We start from the raw sequence: 14,075 nt of genomic DNA, 5'->3' as shown, positions 1-14,075 counted from the left end.
AATGCATTTTGATATTACTTGATACTGAAGAGAAGAAAGATGCATTTAAATTAAAATAGATTTCGGGTAGTCTGAGTGCATTTATTTTAGCCATTATTGATGGGATGATAATAAATGCTCATGTGGAAATAGTTCTTTGTAATTCAAAACATTATGCTTTTTTTTAAAGAATGCATGGGTTTGACTTATTGCATTAAGACTTTTTTAGATCTCAAAACATATTCACTGTTGAATATGCTATAAATATTCCATTCATTTTCAAATTAATTTTGCTGTTTCCCAGTACTAAAATATTATATCTCAATGGAAGAATGATATGAATGTTTAATGCAAGCCTTGTGCATGGGGCTTGGAAGAATTTTTTTTCTCCTACAGGTGTGTTTTACATTTTTTCTAAAATTCCTTGTCCTCCTAGACTGAAGTTTGTATAGCACATAAATTGAGAACAAATTGAAAAATATTGATCAGATATGTAATCTTCCTTGTGGAAGAAGTATCACCATTCCCATCAGTGCAGTATTTCCAATTTCCTGAAATAGAAGAATCAAAGAAACATTTTACAATGTGATCTGAAGCTGTTGTGACAGAAAACAAGAAAAGGAAGTGCTTGAAGAAAGACTTTTCTTCATGTTCCAAGCCAGTTGAACAGTTTTGTTCATTACAATACTCCCAGATAATTGAGCATTCATTTTATAGCATAGATAATAGGAATACAATATCTCTGACATGTTCTTGAAGAACAACTCAGGCCTCTGCAGGCTGTGAAATAAACCAGGAAGCAAACAAAAATCTTGTGTTCCCAAATAGTTGCATGGCTTTAAAAAATATAATGGCATGTAGTTCAAAACACGTGGGACTACTTCAGCAAACCTCAGTGAAAATCAGTTTTTTTGATATAACTGTTGTGCTTTGAGTTATTAATAATTAGTGTATTGTTTATGTGTTTGCTATATACCTGTTTATGTAGTTTACAGATAAACTCCTCTGCAGAACAATTGTTTCACTGTGTGATTCTGTTTTTATTTCTAGGGAACTGATCTTTCCAGGTTGGTAGAAGATTTCTTCTCCATGAAGGAGGAGGTCTTAGCCCGTGACTTTGACTTGGGATTTTCAGGGAACTCAGATGATGTTGTTATGCATGCCATCCACTTGTTGGGGAACTGTGTAAATATCACAAACACTAGCAGAAACAACGAGTTCTTCGTCACTCCCAGCGTAACGATACCTGCTGTCTTTGAACTCAACTTCTACAGCAATGGAGTAGTTCATGTATTCATTAAAGAGGCTGTTATTGGTATGTTTTGAGGTTTACCAAACCCGTGAAGTCAAAATATCTGCACTAAAAACTTCATCAGTTTTTTATTTACTTTAATATATTTTTTTGCTATATATTTGCACTAACAAACAATCTTAGAGTAAACTTGCATTTTGTTTGTGGAACGTTTCCACTCTTTTTTCCCTTCATCCTTTATCTTTCTTGGAAGTATCTGTGTATTGGTCACTGCCATAGGCAAGGCACTATCAGAATTCTGAGCCAACATGGCAAAACCTGTTTGCCAACATGGCAAAACCTTTGATGAGCAGCATTTTATTGAGATTCTGTTTTGATCTGACATTATTGAACACAAAATAGTGGTGAATTCTGTCTTTATTCTTGAATTGGATGTGTAATGTTTGACTGCTTTTAGACCTAGAAATAGGCAAAACAAAAGTTTGACATTTCCTTTGCTATAAAACTCTTTGGAAAATTAAACTTTGCTTATGTTTCTGCTCTAGCATGCAGCCTTCATGCAGTTCAGAGTAGGAGGTGCAGAAATGGCACCAGTGGTGCTTCTCCCAGTTTGATTAGTCAAGAACACTTGGTCCGAAAAGCTGCCAGCCTGTGTTACTTGCTTTCTAATGAATTTAATGTATCTTTGGTAAGTAACTGCATTAATTGTCCAGGTGTCAAATTTTTGTTGTGCTTGTTACTTAAAATTAATTGATGCTTTTCGCTAGTGTCACAGCTCTGATCTGTTCACTGTAAGTTCAGTCTCACAGTAATGGTATTGAGGGTTACACATTGAGTGCCACCTGCTGCTCATGCAAGTGCTGCAGTGGGTGATGCTGGGCTGAGCCTGCAGCTTGCCTTTTCTGAGAAGGAAAAGCTGCTCTCTCAGCTTCCCAGAATTCAAGGTGGGCTTCTTAATGCCACTTAACAAATTTTGTGTCACTGACGTCATTAGACCATCACAGCTATATTTGCATTCTGCCCAAACTATTTATTTGGTGTTTTTTTTTACCTAAACAAACACAAGGCTTTGAGAGTACTCAGCTCCTATGAGTTTACATAGATGATTGAAGTTATGCTGGGAACTAAGGCTCCATATTCTGAAGATATTCCTTATTTGCATAGGAGAGCAATAGTCACAGTGTGCCGCACCTAGTACTGAGTGGCAATTTTAAACATGGCCTGACTTCGTTTTTTGTTATGTTACAAAACACTGAAGAGAACTGATGTTATCTCATTTTTCAGACACTGTGTACTTTGAACTTTAAGTGCTAGGTGTTTTTTTTCTTATGTGTAGAAACTACTTAAAATTCTAGGGATTCTTGAATTAGTTCTTAAATTTGTACTCATATTTGACTAATGCCATTTTTACTGAAGCATAAGCCAAATTTAATATTTTTATCTGGGCAGTAATGTAATGTCAGATGGTGAGGTTCTTTGGTAATGTTGTCCTTTTGCTTTCAGAGTTAATAATTATTTTCTTTTTAACTAAGAAAATATTTCCTACATGATTACGAACAATGTAAAAGAGGTTGGCATTTTTTTATTCAGAGTTTCAAAACACATAAGGGAATTTCTTTGAAGTGTACTTTCCTTTAAATTTCAAATAAATCACCGTAGTGAGTCTCAATGATTTGTTTTATGATGGTTGTATTTCAGAATTGTTAACAAACTAAAATTTGGTTAGAGGCGATTAAAAGGGGAGAATATTTAATGTGGCTTTCTACCAGTGGTAATGCATTTCTTAAAAAAACTTGGACAGATCCCATTTCACTGTAATTTTTCTAATGTCTGCCAGGATAAACATAAGAGGGGTGCATTGGGATTATGCTGATAAAAGTTTTATAACTTGCATAAAAGGAAAAATACTGCTGTATCTAAAACATGCATACTGAACAAGAAATGGTGTTGCTATAATGGGTATAATGGATGTGATTTTTACATTGCGTTTCTTTTATGTTGTGCAGCCCTGCCAGGTGATCTATCAAGTTTGCCATGAATCTGTGGAAAGACTGATACAATATGGCATTCTTCTGGTGGCCGAGGTAAAGTGATAGAGATACTATACTAGTAGTACACTATATAGGTAGTTTATGCTTCTTAGTTGTGAGACTTGTTCTAAATATATGTTGTTACTGAAAGCTTGTAACAACAAGTCCAGGACTGAGACTACTTCGTTCCTCTCTCTGTAAGTGTCAGACATTTGGATATAGTCATCCTGTGATGCCCAGTGACTGTGTAATTTCATTGTACCAATAAGCCTACTAAGGAAGACACACGTTTTTGTACTGTCTTGTAAAATTGGGATTTAATTTATTATTGGAGCTCTTTCAGTTGCAGCATAGCTGCATGGATGTTTACTTTCTGCTCTACAGGAATCAGGAGTCCAGATCTTTTGTCATTCTTTGATTCCTTTGCATAAATCTTGGAATTACTGTACAATCTCCTCAGCTGGCACAGGTTGCAGTTTCAGGGCTGTAGAGGAGTCACTGTGTGGTGCCATCTGTCAGAGGTGTACAGCATAAAGAAAACTTGAGGAGCAGGGGCAGCTAAATCAGCATATCTTTGCTTCCCAGGCTTTTTTTGTGCACTGTAAACAAACCTTGGCACCTTCCAGGTAGAAGCAAGAAAATCATAGAATCAGCCAGGTTGGAAGGGACCTCTGAGATCATCAAGTCCAACCCTTGATCCAACACTGCCATGGTTACCAGGCCATGGCACTCAGTGCCACATCCAGTCTCATCTTAAAAATCTCCAGGGACAGAGAATCCACCACTTCCCTGGGCAACCCATTCCAATGCCTGATTACCTTCTCTGTAAAGAATTTCTTCCTAATATCCAACCTAAACCTCCCCTGGCAGAGCTTAAGACCATGCCCTCTTGTCTTACTGATAGCTGCCTGGGAGAAGAGACCAACCCCCACCTGGCTACACCCTCCTGTCAGGGAGTTGTAGAGAGTGATGAGGTCTCCCCTGAGCCTCCTCCAGGCTGAACAACCCCAGCTCCCTCAGCCTCTCCTCATAGGACTTGTGCTCGAGTTGCTTCACCAGCCTCGTTGCTCTGCTCCATTTGAGGTGCTCCATATTGAGGTGCTCCTGCTCCAGGACCTCAATATCCTTCCTGAACTGAGGGGCCCAGAGCTGGACACAGCACTCCAGCTGTGGCCTCACCAGCACTGAGTACAGGGGGAAAATCACTTCCCTGGACCTGTTGGCCACACTGTTCCTGATCCAGGCCAGGATGCCATTGGCCTTTTTGGCCACCTGGGCACACTGCTGGCTCATGTTCAGCTTCCTGTCAATCCAAACTCCCAGGTCCCTTTCTGCCTGGCTGCTCTCCAGCCACTCTGTGCTCAGCCTGTAGCGCTGCAGGGGGTTGTTGTGGCCAAAGTGCAGGACCCAGCATGTGGCCTTGTAAGGTAAATGTAAAGATCATGAGGAAAAGGAGTTACATGTTTGGCTGCTTTCTTCTTGCAGCCCTCCAGTCTCAAAGGAGGTTAGAGCTGCTTCTGGTGTGTTTGTTAATGGCCATTGCTTCACTCTAATCATAGTGCATGCCTTTTGATATATGCTTCTGGTTTTAATGTTTGTTACCATAGGTACTATTTACTTGTTATACCTGAATATTAAACATTCTCCTCTGGAGTTGCTACTGCTTCCTTTTTATCTGAACTACTCATGTGTTGTCATGCATTAGATTGCAATCATCATTAGATAAATCAAAAAATTAATGCTAATCAGAATTTAGGAAGAAACCTGTGTGTTCCATGCCTGGGGACAGATGAGGAAAATAGGTGTGGACAGCAGTAGATGTGCAGTTCTGTGTAGTCAAGCATGAAATTGGTCCTCAGGGTTCTTCTATAAGTTATGGTTGTTGTGTCTGGTACTTCGCTGTTTATAGCTGTGACATAGTACCTGTTAGGCAGTATAGAAATATCTGTCTGTAATGTCTGACATAAACCACCAGTGCAACATCTGAATGCTGAAAAATGAGATATATTCCCTCATTAAATTTTTTAAACTTGGGAGACCTCTGTACCTGCTTTTAAAATGTTAAAAATTTGCATAATCAATGCAAACAGTGTAAGCAATGGTTGTTTCCCAACCTCAGAGAAGTTGGCAATGCTTGTGGGGGTTTTACAACCTGTTCTTTAGGAAAGGTGGATAGCTTCTGTCCCTTGTAATGATTTCAGTTTACTGCTGACATTAACACATCAATCAATTTCCTGTTAAATTGAGCCTGACTGACCCATGTTTTTTTAAAAAATTCTTCTCCTGTGATTTTAATGTTTAGTTCAAAAACTAAAAAATATTCCTAACACATAGTGATCTCTTTGGGATTTATTTTTAAGGTTATTTTATGACCTTTGCTTCATTCAAAATAAAATATTTTATCAGAGTGCAAGACTGGAAGGATGTCATTCTTCATTTGCTGCAGAGGCCTTTTTCTTTCCCATGAATATTATCACAGTAATCGCATGAACAACGTCTGTTATCCATTTAGTTTTAATGTTTTCTGATTTCCATTTCTAAATGGAATAAAGATGCGGGGGTATTTCCTTTTTGACTCAGCAATGCTGAACTTTGAAAATCCTTCCTATTCTGCTGCTTTGAGCAAAACAAATAATGGTGAATGACTGATGCTAAGGTCTCTCTTGTATCTCTAAAACTCATTTCTGAAGATGCATTGTTAAAATTGAATGTTGCATCAAACATTCATTGGTCGGGTGGAGTATTTCTGTGGAACCTCATTTATTGTAGCCCTGAACTTCTGACACACCTGCCTCAACATAATCAAGCTTTAAATAATTTGTGGCCTTCTTGATTTAAACTGACTCATTCTGTTCCAGCCCATATCTCACTTGGGGACAAATGCAAGAGCATCATCATTACAGGCAATAAGTTACTACTTTCAAACAGCAACTTGTAGCATTCTGCATTGAGTTTTTAGCTATTGTAATACAATAACACAGAGTTTACTACTCTGAGGCAACTGTAGTACAGAGGTTAGCAACACCACAACCGGAGGGCTTCTCAACTGTCTGTCCTAACACAGCTGAAAACACTTGCTTGGCAGCTGCTACTGCATGGCCTCTGGTAGGAAGATTCAGCAACACTTGCAAAGATTTTAACTTTAAAGCGACAGGGAAACTAAAGAAAAACCTTTTTTTCACCAAATGTCTCTTCTCCCTTCTCAATGCTGTCTATAATTGAGTCTCACCTGCTTCCATTAAATATTAGTTAATAAACAGACTGGTTTAGTCAGATGAGGTTATAAAAAACCCCTATTGCTTGCTCGGATTTGGACCTTTTACCTATTTACCACCTTGTCTTTCAAATTTAAGCAGGATGATCAGGAGGATGTTAGCCCCAGTCTTACAGAACATCAATGGAATAAAAAACTCCCTGAACCATTATCTTGGAGAAGTGACGAGGAAGATGAAGACAGTGATTTTGGAGAAGAGCAGAGAGATTGCTACCTGAAGGTATTATTTCTATAAGGCTAATAATATTGAACTCTGTTGTGAGAGATACAAACTACTGTGCTCATTTAGGATTGGTAATTATAATTTTTTTTTGGTTGGTTGGATTTTTTGCTGTTGTTGTTTTGTTTGTTTTTATTATTATTATTTTGTTGTTGGTTTGCAGTGTTAGCCTGTAGTATTTTTGTACAGTCAGCAAAATACCTTTCTGTCCTTTACACAAGGAAAACAGCTGAAGAAACATCAAATAATCTTTTAGGGAGATGCAATTATTAGTCATGAAATAGCAATTATTAGAGTCATGAAAATTGATAAATATTCAAGTATCTTAGTCTTTACTGACTGCATGCACTCTAAAAGGGGCACATTGAGCTGGTATTTATATTCAGCCTATATTTCTCTTCATAGATTGCTCATACTGAATTTAGGTATGTTACCAGTTTTCTCACAGAGCTGACAAACACTCTTTAGGATATCTTGTTGACAATTGAAAACATCTGTCCATATCTGTGATTGCATTGCAACCCTTCTGTTGGCTGTAGAACAGTATGATGTCTTTAATTTTAACTTAGAAAAATAGTTATACCTCAGAGGAGAAAAAACAGCATCAATCTGTGATGTGCATCGCCTGTTCTGTGCCTCATGGTAAACTGCCTTTTTGCTATGCTTCCATAATGTTCTGTGCCCCCATACTCCTTTTTGTACAAATAATTATTTTGGCTGCCATTTTGCCATGTTCTGTCTTGGAGATCTTATGTTGTTTCTGCTGGTCTCTGTCACTGAACCTTTTGTTGCCTTTTCTTAGGTGAGCCAGTCTCAAGAGCACCAGCAGTACATCACTTTCCTGCAGAGGTTACTGGGACCTTTACTGGAGGCATATAGCTCTGCTGTCATCTTTGTGCACAGTTTTAGTGGTCCTGTTTTAGAATCTGAATATATTCAAAAGCTACACAAGCACTTAATAAGCAGGACGGAGAGGAATGTTGCTGTGTATGGTATGTTAAACTGGGTTTGGAACTGGAATTGAGTCATTCTATTCTTCCTACTACAAGGTAGCCCAAATTAAATTGCAGTTTGTTTATCCCTTGGTTTTCTTTCTTGCAGCTGAGAGTGCTACCTACAGTCATGTGAAAAATGCAGTGAAAGTGTTCAAGGACATTGGGGTAAGTGTTTGGTGCTCAACTCTTGTGACTATTAAGTTTCATTTTAATAATGAGCACAATTTTGACATTTAAAGACATCTCTTCAGTGGCAGTTTAAAGTTTGTGAATGTATGTGTGGAAATGTATTGTGAGTTTTGAGCATTTTGGTTACTTCGGGCTCAGGGCTGTAAAAGAAAGAGCACAAGTTGCACAACAGGGCATTCCTTGCCCCTGGGAAGACCTGTCTTGATGGCTGGCTGACCAGACATTTTTATTCACAGAAAATGAAGTCCCTCTGCTCTACTCCATGTCCCTATTGAACAATATTGAAAGGCTGAGAGCATGTTCTGTGCTTAGTAACATCTAAATTTAATTTCGAAGACTACTTAAATCTTAAAAAAAGCATTAGTTACTGAATTTTGGCTTAGCAGTGATTGATCTACAGCAGAACCATCCTTGTAGACCTCCAGTGTAGACCACGAGGATACAGGCGTTCTTTAAAATAAACATTAAATTTTGCACATTACCAGTAGCATTTTGAATTTTAAATCACCTCTTTGGATTTTGTAAGAGAAGCATTTTTCCTTCATCAGAATGACATGGCTTCCTGAATTTCAAATGTGATTTAGCATTATAATTTTGAAAGTATCATTTAGGCAAAATTTTGCTAGATATGGGATTTCAAACCTCTGTGTTTAAGTTCTGATGTGTTAAATAATCTAAAAATAGGTGGCCTATAGTAAAGGTATCTTCCTATAAATGTAAGAGCTGTGAAGAAAGTGTGTATCAAATCCATCATTTTCCAGCAGCAAGATAAACTAAAAGAAGTGAAACTAGGTAGCATCTGCTGAGCATCCACGTAGAGCATAGCAGCTGAATTCTTGTTTTCAAAGTGCTCACACTTTCAATTCAGATGTCTTTTAATTGGGTGTTTTACCTCTCGCTGTTAAGAGTTGGCTGTTTATCATACAATGTACTTATTTCTGAGTTTCTCTTCTTCCATACCACTTGAACACCTAAAGGCATTGCCACCTAAGCCTTCAAGGAAGGAAAAAAAAGAAGTCTTGTAGATGAGGGAAAACTTAGTATAGGCTGTAAAATTTTAATCACAAAAGGAAGGAGATTCCTTTAACGTGGTGATACTCACATATGTTCATGCTGTGCTTTAGGTTTTCAAACAGACGAAGCAAAGCAAAGACACCATTTTGGAACTAAGCACGACTTTCCTACCTCAGCGCAACAGGCAAAAACTACTGGAATTCGTCATGAGCTTCATGGTATTATAGACCACGTACAGCACCTTGTCCAGGGACACGAAGACAGGTTTTGAGACTGTGGCAAAGCCTGGGGACATTTGCTAATTCTTCAAAGTGTAAGGTGCCACTGTCCGGGTAAGGCCTTCTCTGACTTGAACTACTGGAAGACAAGTGCCTTCTTACATATGCATTTATGGGTTTCTTACAGTCCCAGTCCTGTTGTAATACAGCGATACTCAGATGACACTTTGGATACAAGTAATTAAACAAATTGCAAAAAATAAGATAAATTATTAGAATTAGATGTAAAATGAAGAGTGAAGTTTTATCAGTGTTACATTTTAAATATACTTTTAAAGACTGTAACAGATGCACAAGTACACACCTTAGTGATCTGTAGCTAGCCCTGAGATCTTGAGTTTAGTGGCAACACAGCTTATGGCATAAACAAGTAACTTTCATTCCAATTCCGTTTTATTGTTTTAAATAAATGGTTTAAAATTTTTGCTTAGGCAGGCTATATATTTTGTGGATAAAGCCATAGTTTTTCATAAATGTTAACATAAATGCCAAAATTCTAATGAGAATTACAGTTACAGACATCTGAGAATAACGATCATGTAGCAGAAGATTGTGAGAAACGTCAGCAGGCACACCTTGCACTGTTAGAGCTGTGTAGTGCAGTGGTAAATTGCACTAATCACTGCTGTCAGGAAGAATGTGAGAGTAGTGTTCTTGTTTTTTTTGTGGCATCTGTCACTCAGCCAGATGAAAGTCAGGAGACAGTTGCCTGAATGTGAATATGTTAGATTATTATTTAATTGAAAATAACTGTTAAGTTTGGGGAGTTTTTTGTTTGGTTGGTTTTTTTAATTAATAGGATGTCAGATTTTTTTAAGTGGAGTAAAGACTTGATTTGGTGAAATAGTTTTTAATTTTGGCTCTGAAAATTTCAGCAATAACTTCTGCAATTCTTTGGAAACAAATGTTCATATTGTATTCTGTTGCTGAACAGATCTGAATTGGCATGAAGTAGTACCTCTAGAAACCCAGAAATATAAACAATGTACTTTTGACTGTGATCTAACTGACAAAAAAAGTATAATTCATAAACAAAACTGAATGATGAATAAATTCGGTCCTATGAAACAGGACTCTAGTCTTGCAATTTGATCCTATTGCATGGAGGACTTGCACTGTAGATTTCGTCTTCTCTTCATGTGAGTGGAGATTAGATTGCAACTTGTAGTCCTGTATTTTAGTACAACTGATCCAGCTGAAGCAGTACCTTGGTGGTATGTGAAGCTGGTTTGCTTGTGAAATGTGTTTTCCCTCCTTTAGATTGCCTTCTAGATGAGGTGGTACTTCCAGATGAGGGAAATCAAACATTTCAGTTGCTGCATTGCTTTGCTTGATTCTCATGTCCTGGCCTTATGAGCAGAAAATCCCCCAAACTTCATCATGTAATCTCTGTTGCTTAACATAAATATGGAAAAGCATACTTGAATCCCAGCACTTGCACTGTTATGCCAGCACAAAACTGATGCACAGAAATTAGACTTTGTGGCCGAGGACCTTGCATTTGTACTGCACATTTGTCAACAAGAATATTTCTGTAAATTTTTTTATTAAATGCTATTAATATTTGAAACCTGCAGTTTATAGTTTGTTAGCATTATACTGTTAGCACTGTGAGACGCACGTGTTTTGTCACTAAACCAGGTGCTCTACAACACTTAAAGAATTTCTGAACCAAAGCTACATTAATATGGATAAACACTGACCCTGGAGTCGCTTGTGTTCTTATGTCCTTCTGCTGTCTCAGCAGGACAGTGACTACATCACACATAGTTTTTGTGAAGTCTACTAACTGTTTAGGAAGCAGTTTCATCTCATATTTACTGATGTACACCGTTCCTTCACCTGATGAATTCTCCATACAACGTTTGTTGCTGATGGCTTCTATTTTATGTCAAAAAAAGACTAGGTGCTTCTGTATAACAAACTCTCATAGTTTACTGCATTTCAGTAAATCTGGAGTGTACTAACAGCGAAGATTGTACATAAAAGTTTTTTAAAAATGAAGCAATATGAAGCAAACAAAACTTGGGGCATTTTATTAATATGTTTTGCCAACGGAGGTATTAGTTACCATAAAACCCAGGAGTACTGTGGTCACTGGAGTGTTCTGGCTAGGTGTTGCAACTAAGATACTTTATGGCTTATATTAAAAAAAAAATTAAAAAAATAAATCTGGTTAATATAAATCAGTGAGCGGGTAGGGCAATGATGCATGTGAATACGCAATAATGAATGCTTATATATGCAGAGGGAGGGGGCACCTCTAAAATTGGGTTATTTTATATGAAAAAAACCTGCATGTGAGAGATGGGTACTACGAATCATATGCCACTGGAAGCCTTTGCATTCTGCTGCAAATGTGTATGTATACATGTATATATGCAAGTGTGTATGTTATGACACACAACATCTATGCTTTTCCCTCAAATTAAAGCACAGAATATAAAATTATAAGGCTGTAACAGTCAAAAACTAAACCCAACACTTGCACTGTATTTACACCTTCAGTGTCTTATAATTTTATTAACTTCTCATGTTTCCGTTGCTTGATTTCAGTAAGTTAACCAGTAAAGAAGAAAGGACTGGCCCTGAATTACCACAAATGTATTTTAAGACTCTTATAAAGACTTACACAGATCTCGTCATTCGTATGAGCATAATACTCAGGTGTGCAAGTCTTTTTGGGCCAGGATCTTTCATGATATGAGAAAATTAATCTTTCCATATATATCCTGTAGATCTCACATTTTTAGAGTGATGGAAATGTAGAATTCCACTTGCTGTGCCGCCACAGCAATCCAGGGCCCCACTGATCATAGTCTTGGTTGTGTATTTACTTTCTACTGACACTGAGGTCAGAGGCACAGCTGCCTTCCCGTTGACAGCATAGGGCTTTACTCACCCATCTCTGATTAGGAAGCATATGCACACACTTGCATTCAACTGCCTGCTCCACAGAGAAGCATCCCAGTCACCAATGCAGAAGAAGGTTGAGCTGGGAGGTGATATAAGATACTGTTGCTTTTGTGTTTCTGTGCTACTGAGCCAGGAACTGCTGACTTGAGAATGTTACCACGTTTTACCTGTTATGTGTAATGCTGTGTCTGTTTTAGAAGCACAGAGGTGTACTGGAGTCATTTTAATAAATTAAACTGTTTGGTAATATGACATTTGACAAGCTCTTGTAGTGTTCTTTTGTTTGTTTGGTTTTTTTTCTGTCTGTTTAATTGAGTTTTTTTTAAATAACTTGCTGAGATAATTCATTCACTAACTTTATCCCACTGCAGGGAGTTTCTGAAATTAAACCATGAAAAGCTTTCATTGTAGATGTATCTCTTAACAGTGTATGTGCTGGAGCAGAGCCATTTAAAGAGCAGATTGAGGTGACATCTTGACTCCTGAGCCGCTGTCTCTTTTGTTGTGAAATGGAAGTGCCATTTTGCTTCTCTGTTTCCCCATCCCTGCAAGGCTCTTGTACATGGAGTTCTTCTGGAGTTCCTCTCGCCTCCTGGGGGAGTGTCTGTGTCATGCAGGAGGCTGGGATGGCTCTGATGCTTCAGACTGTGCCTTCTTGTGGTGATTTCAAGCTGACCTGGAGTTCAATAAGCACCTGTCAGCAATTGTGACAGCATCTGGAAATGTGAATTAATTGGAGTGAGGCTTTAATATAATAAAACCTGCATAGATGATCATTACCTAAATTGAGAAGGAGGGATGCTGCTTCACTCTTCAGGAAAAAAAAAAGTTATAATCAGCTGATTCTTTAAGAGGCCTCTAGCAATGTTCACATGCAAGCAAGGCTTGCCTAATTGACAACTCTAGGCTGAAGCAGGAAACTTAAAATTCAATTATTGCCAATAGCTTGAATAAAACCCAATTCTTGTTGGTGATGACCTTACATTTTATTCTTTCTGTAAATGTCTTCCTATTTCTCAGTCTTTTGAAATCCCAAATGTCAGATAAAGCACTTATCTCTAGTTTTTGCTTAATTCAGTTTTTCTATAATAAAAGCTTGTCAGGCTTACTTAGAAGGATCATTGCTTTGAGCTCTCTGCTTTGTTCTCTTTGGTACACCATGTTTTCAGCAGCCCTGTATTTTCAAGGTAAGATCCACATTGATCTGAATTGCTGCTTGAAACATTTTCTTTTCAGTCTTCATTTATAGATGTTCTTAGTGCTTTGCAATTGCTGTGCAAGAGTTGTTGTCCTTATTTATTATTCTTTGAGTTGGTCAACCTCTTAATGTAATTGTTCAAAAAGTTTCATAGTTGATGCTGTCCTTAGAATAAGAGGCTTCCTATCTCTTTCTGAAGAAATATGTGTGAAATGTTCACTGCTGTGTGTTACGCCAGAGTTCAGACCTGAGAGACCATAAATTCCAAAGAGACTTTCAGACTTCATCTGTCACAAAGCATTGACGATTAATGAAACAAAGGTTATTTAGTTAATTATTGTATTAGTTACTAAGGTTGTTTTGTAAAAATGTTTGCTTAGTGTCTCTGCTGGGCAAAAAGCAGAAAGAGTGCCAGCAGGGAGCAGGAAGGGACTAGGGAAGAAACCAGATCACATCACTCTGGCTCTGCTCTGTCTTGAGTGTTGCGTGAGCATTTTCACGGAGAGATGTGTTGGTGCCTCCTACCTCTGTCAGCAGTAAAATCCCTGGTGACTGGAAAAGGAGTGAGGAATCCTGTCCCTGGCATTTCACCTTCCAGACTGCTCCAGATTGCAATAATAAATTAGAAATTAACCCTGTAATCTGTTAACAGTTTAGTTTAACTCTGGCACTGCTTTGGAAATAGGAAATACCACTTGGCTTTCCATGAGTTTTGGGTTTACTAGTGCCT

General features: G+C 37.9%; 1 protein-coding gene across 5 annotated transcripts in view; it reads left to right on the top strand.

The window, feature by feature from the left end:
* Positions 1-12,399, top strand: part of GPAM (glycerol-3-phosphate acyltransferase, mitochondrial) — a 32,910-nt gene extending 20,511 nt beyond the window's left edge. For 3 of the 5 annotated variants that reach the window (XM_064663300.1, XM_064663299.1, XM_064663298.1), the window contains 7 exons: positions 1,030-1,294; positions 1,777-1,919; positions 3,238-3,315; positions 6,615-6,755; positions 7,558-7,747; positions 7,857-7,915; positions 9,064-12,399. In XM_064663300.1, the coding sequence (XP_064519370.1) occupies positions 1,030-1,294; positions 1,777-1,919; positions 3,238-3,315; positions 6,615-6,755; positions 7,558-7,747; positions 7,857-7,915; positions 9,064-9,180 (993 nt within the window). In that variant the 3' untranslated portion in view covers positions 9,181-12,399. The remainder of the gene's footprint in view (positions 1-1,029; positions 1,295-1,776; positions 1,920-3,237; positions 3,316-6,614; positions 6,756-7,557; positions 7,748-7,856; positions 7,916-9,063) is intronic. The other 2 variants (XM_064663302.1, XM_064663301.1) reach the window with 1 other exon arrangement.
* The last annotated feature ends 1,676 nt before the right edge of the window (positions 12,400-14,075 follow it).

Source organism: Pseudopipra pipra, chromosome 8 (genome assembly GCF_036250125.1).
Source record: "Pseudopipra pipra isolate bDixPip1 chromosome 8, bDixPip1.hap1, whole genome shotgun sequence".
Classification (NCBI taxonomy): Eukaryota; Metazoa; Chordata; class Aves; order Passeriformes; family Pipridae; genus Pseudopipra; species Pseudopipra pipra.
The sequence above is the reverse complement of the archived record's forward strand: the minus strand, read 5'-3'. Positions and strand labels throughout refer to the sequence as shown.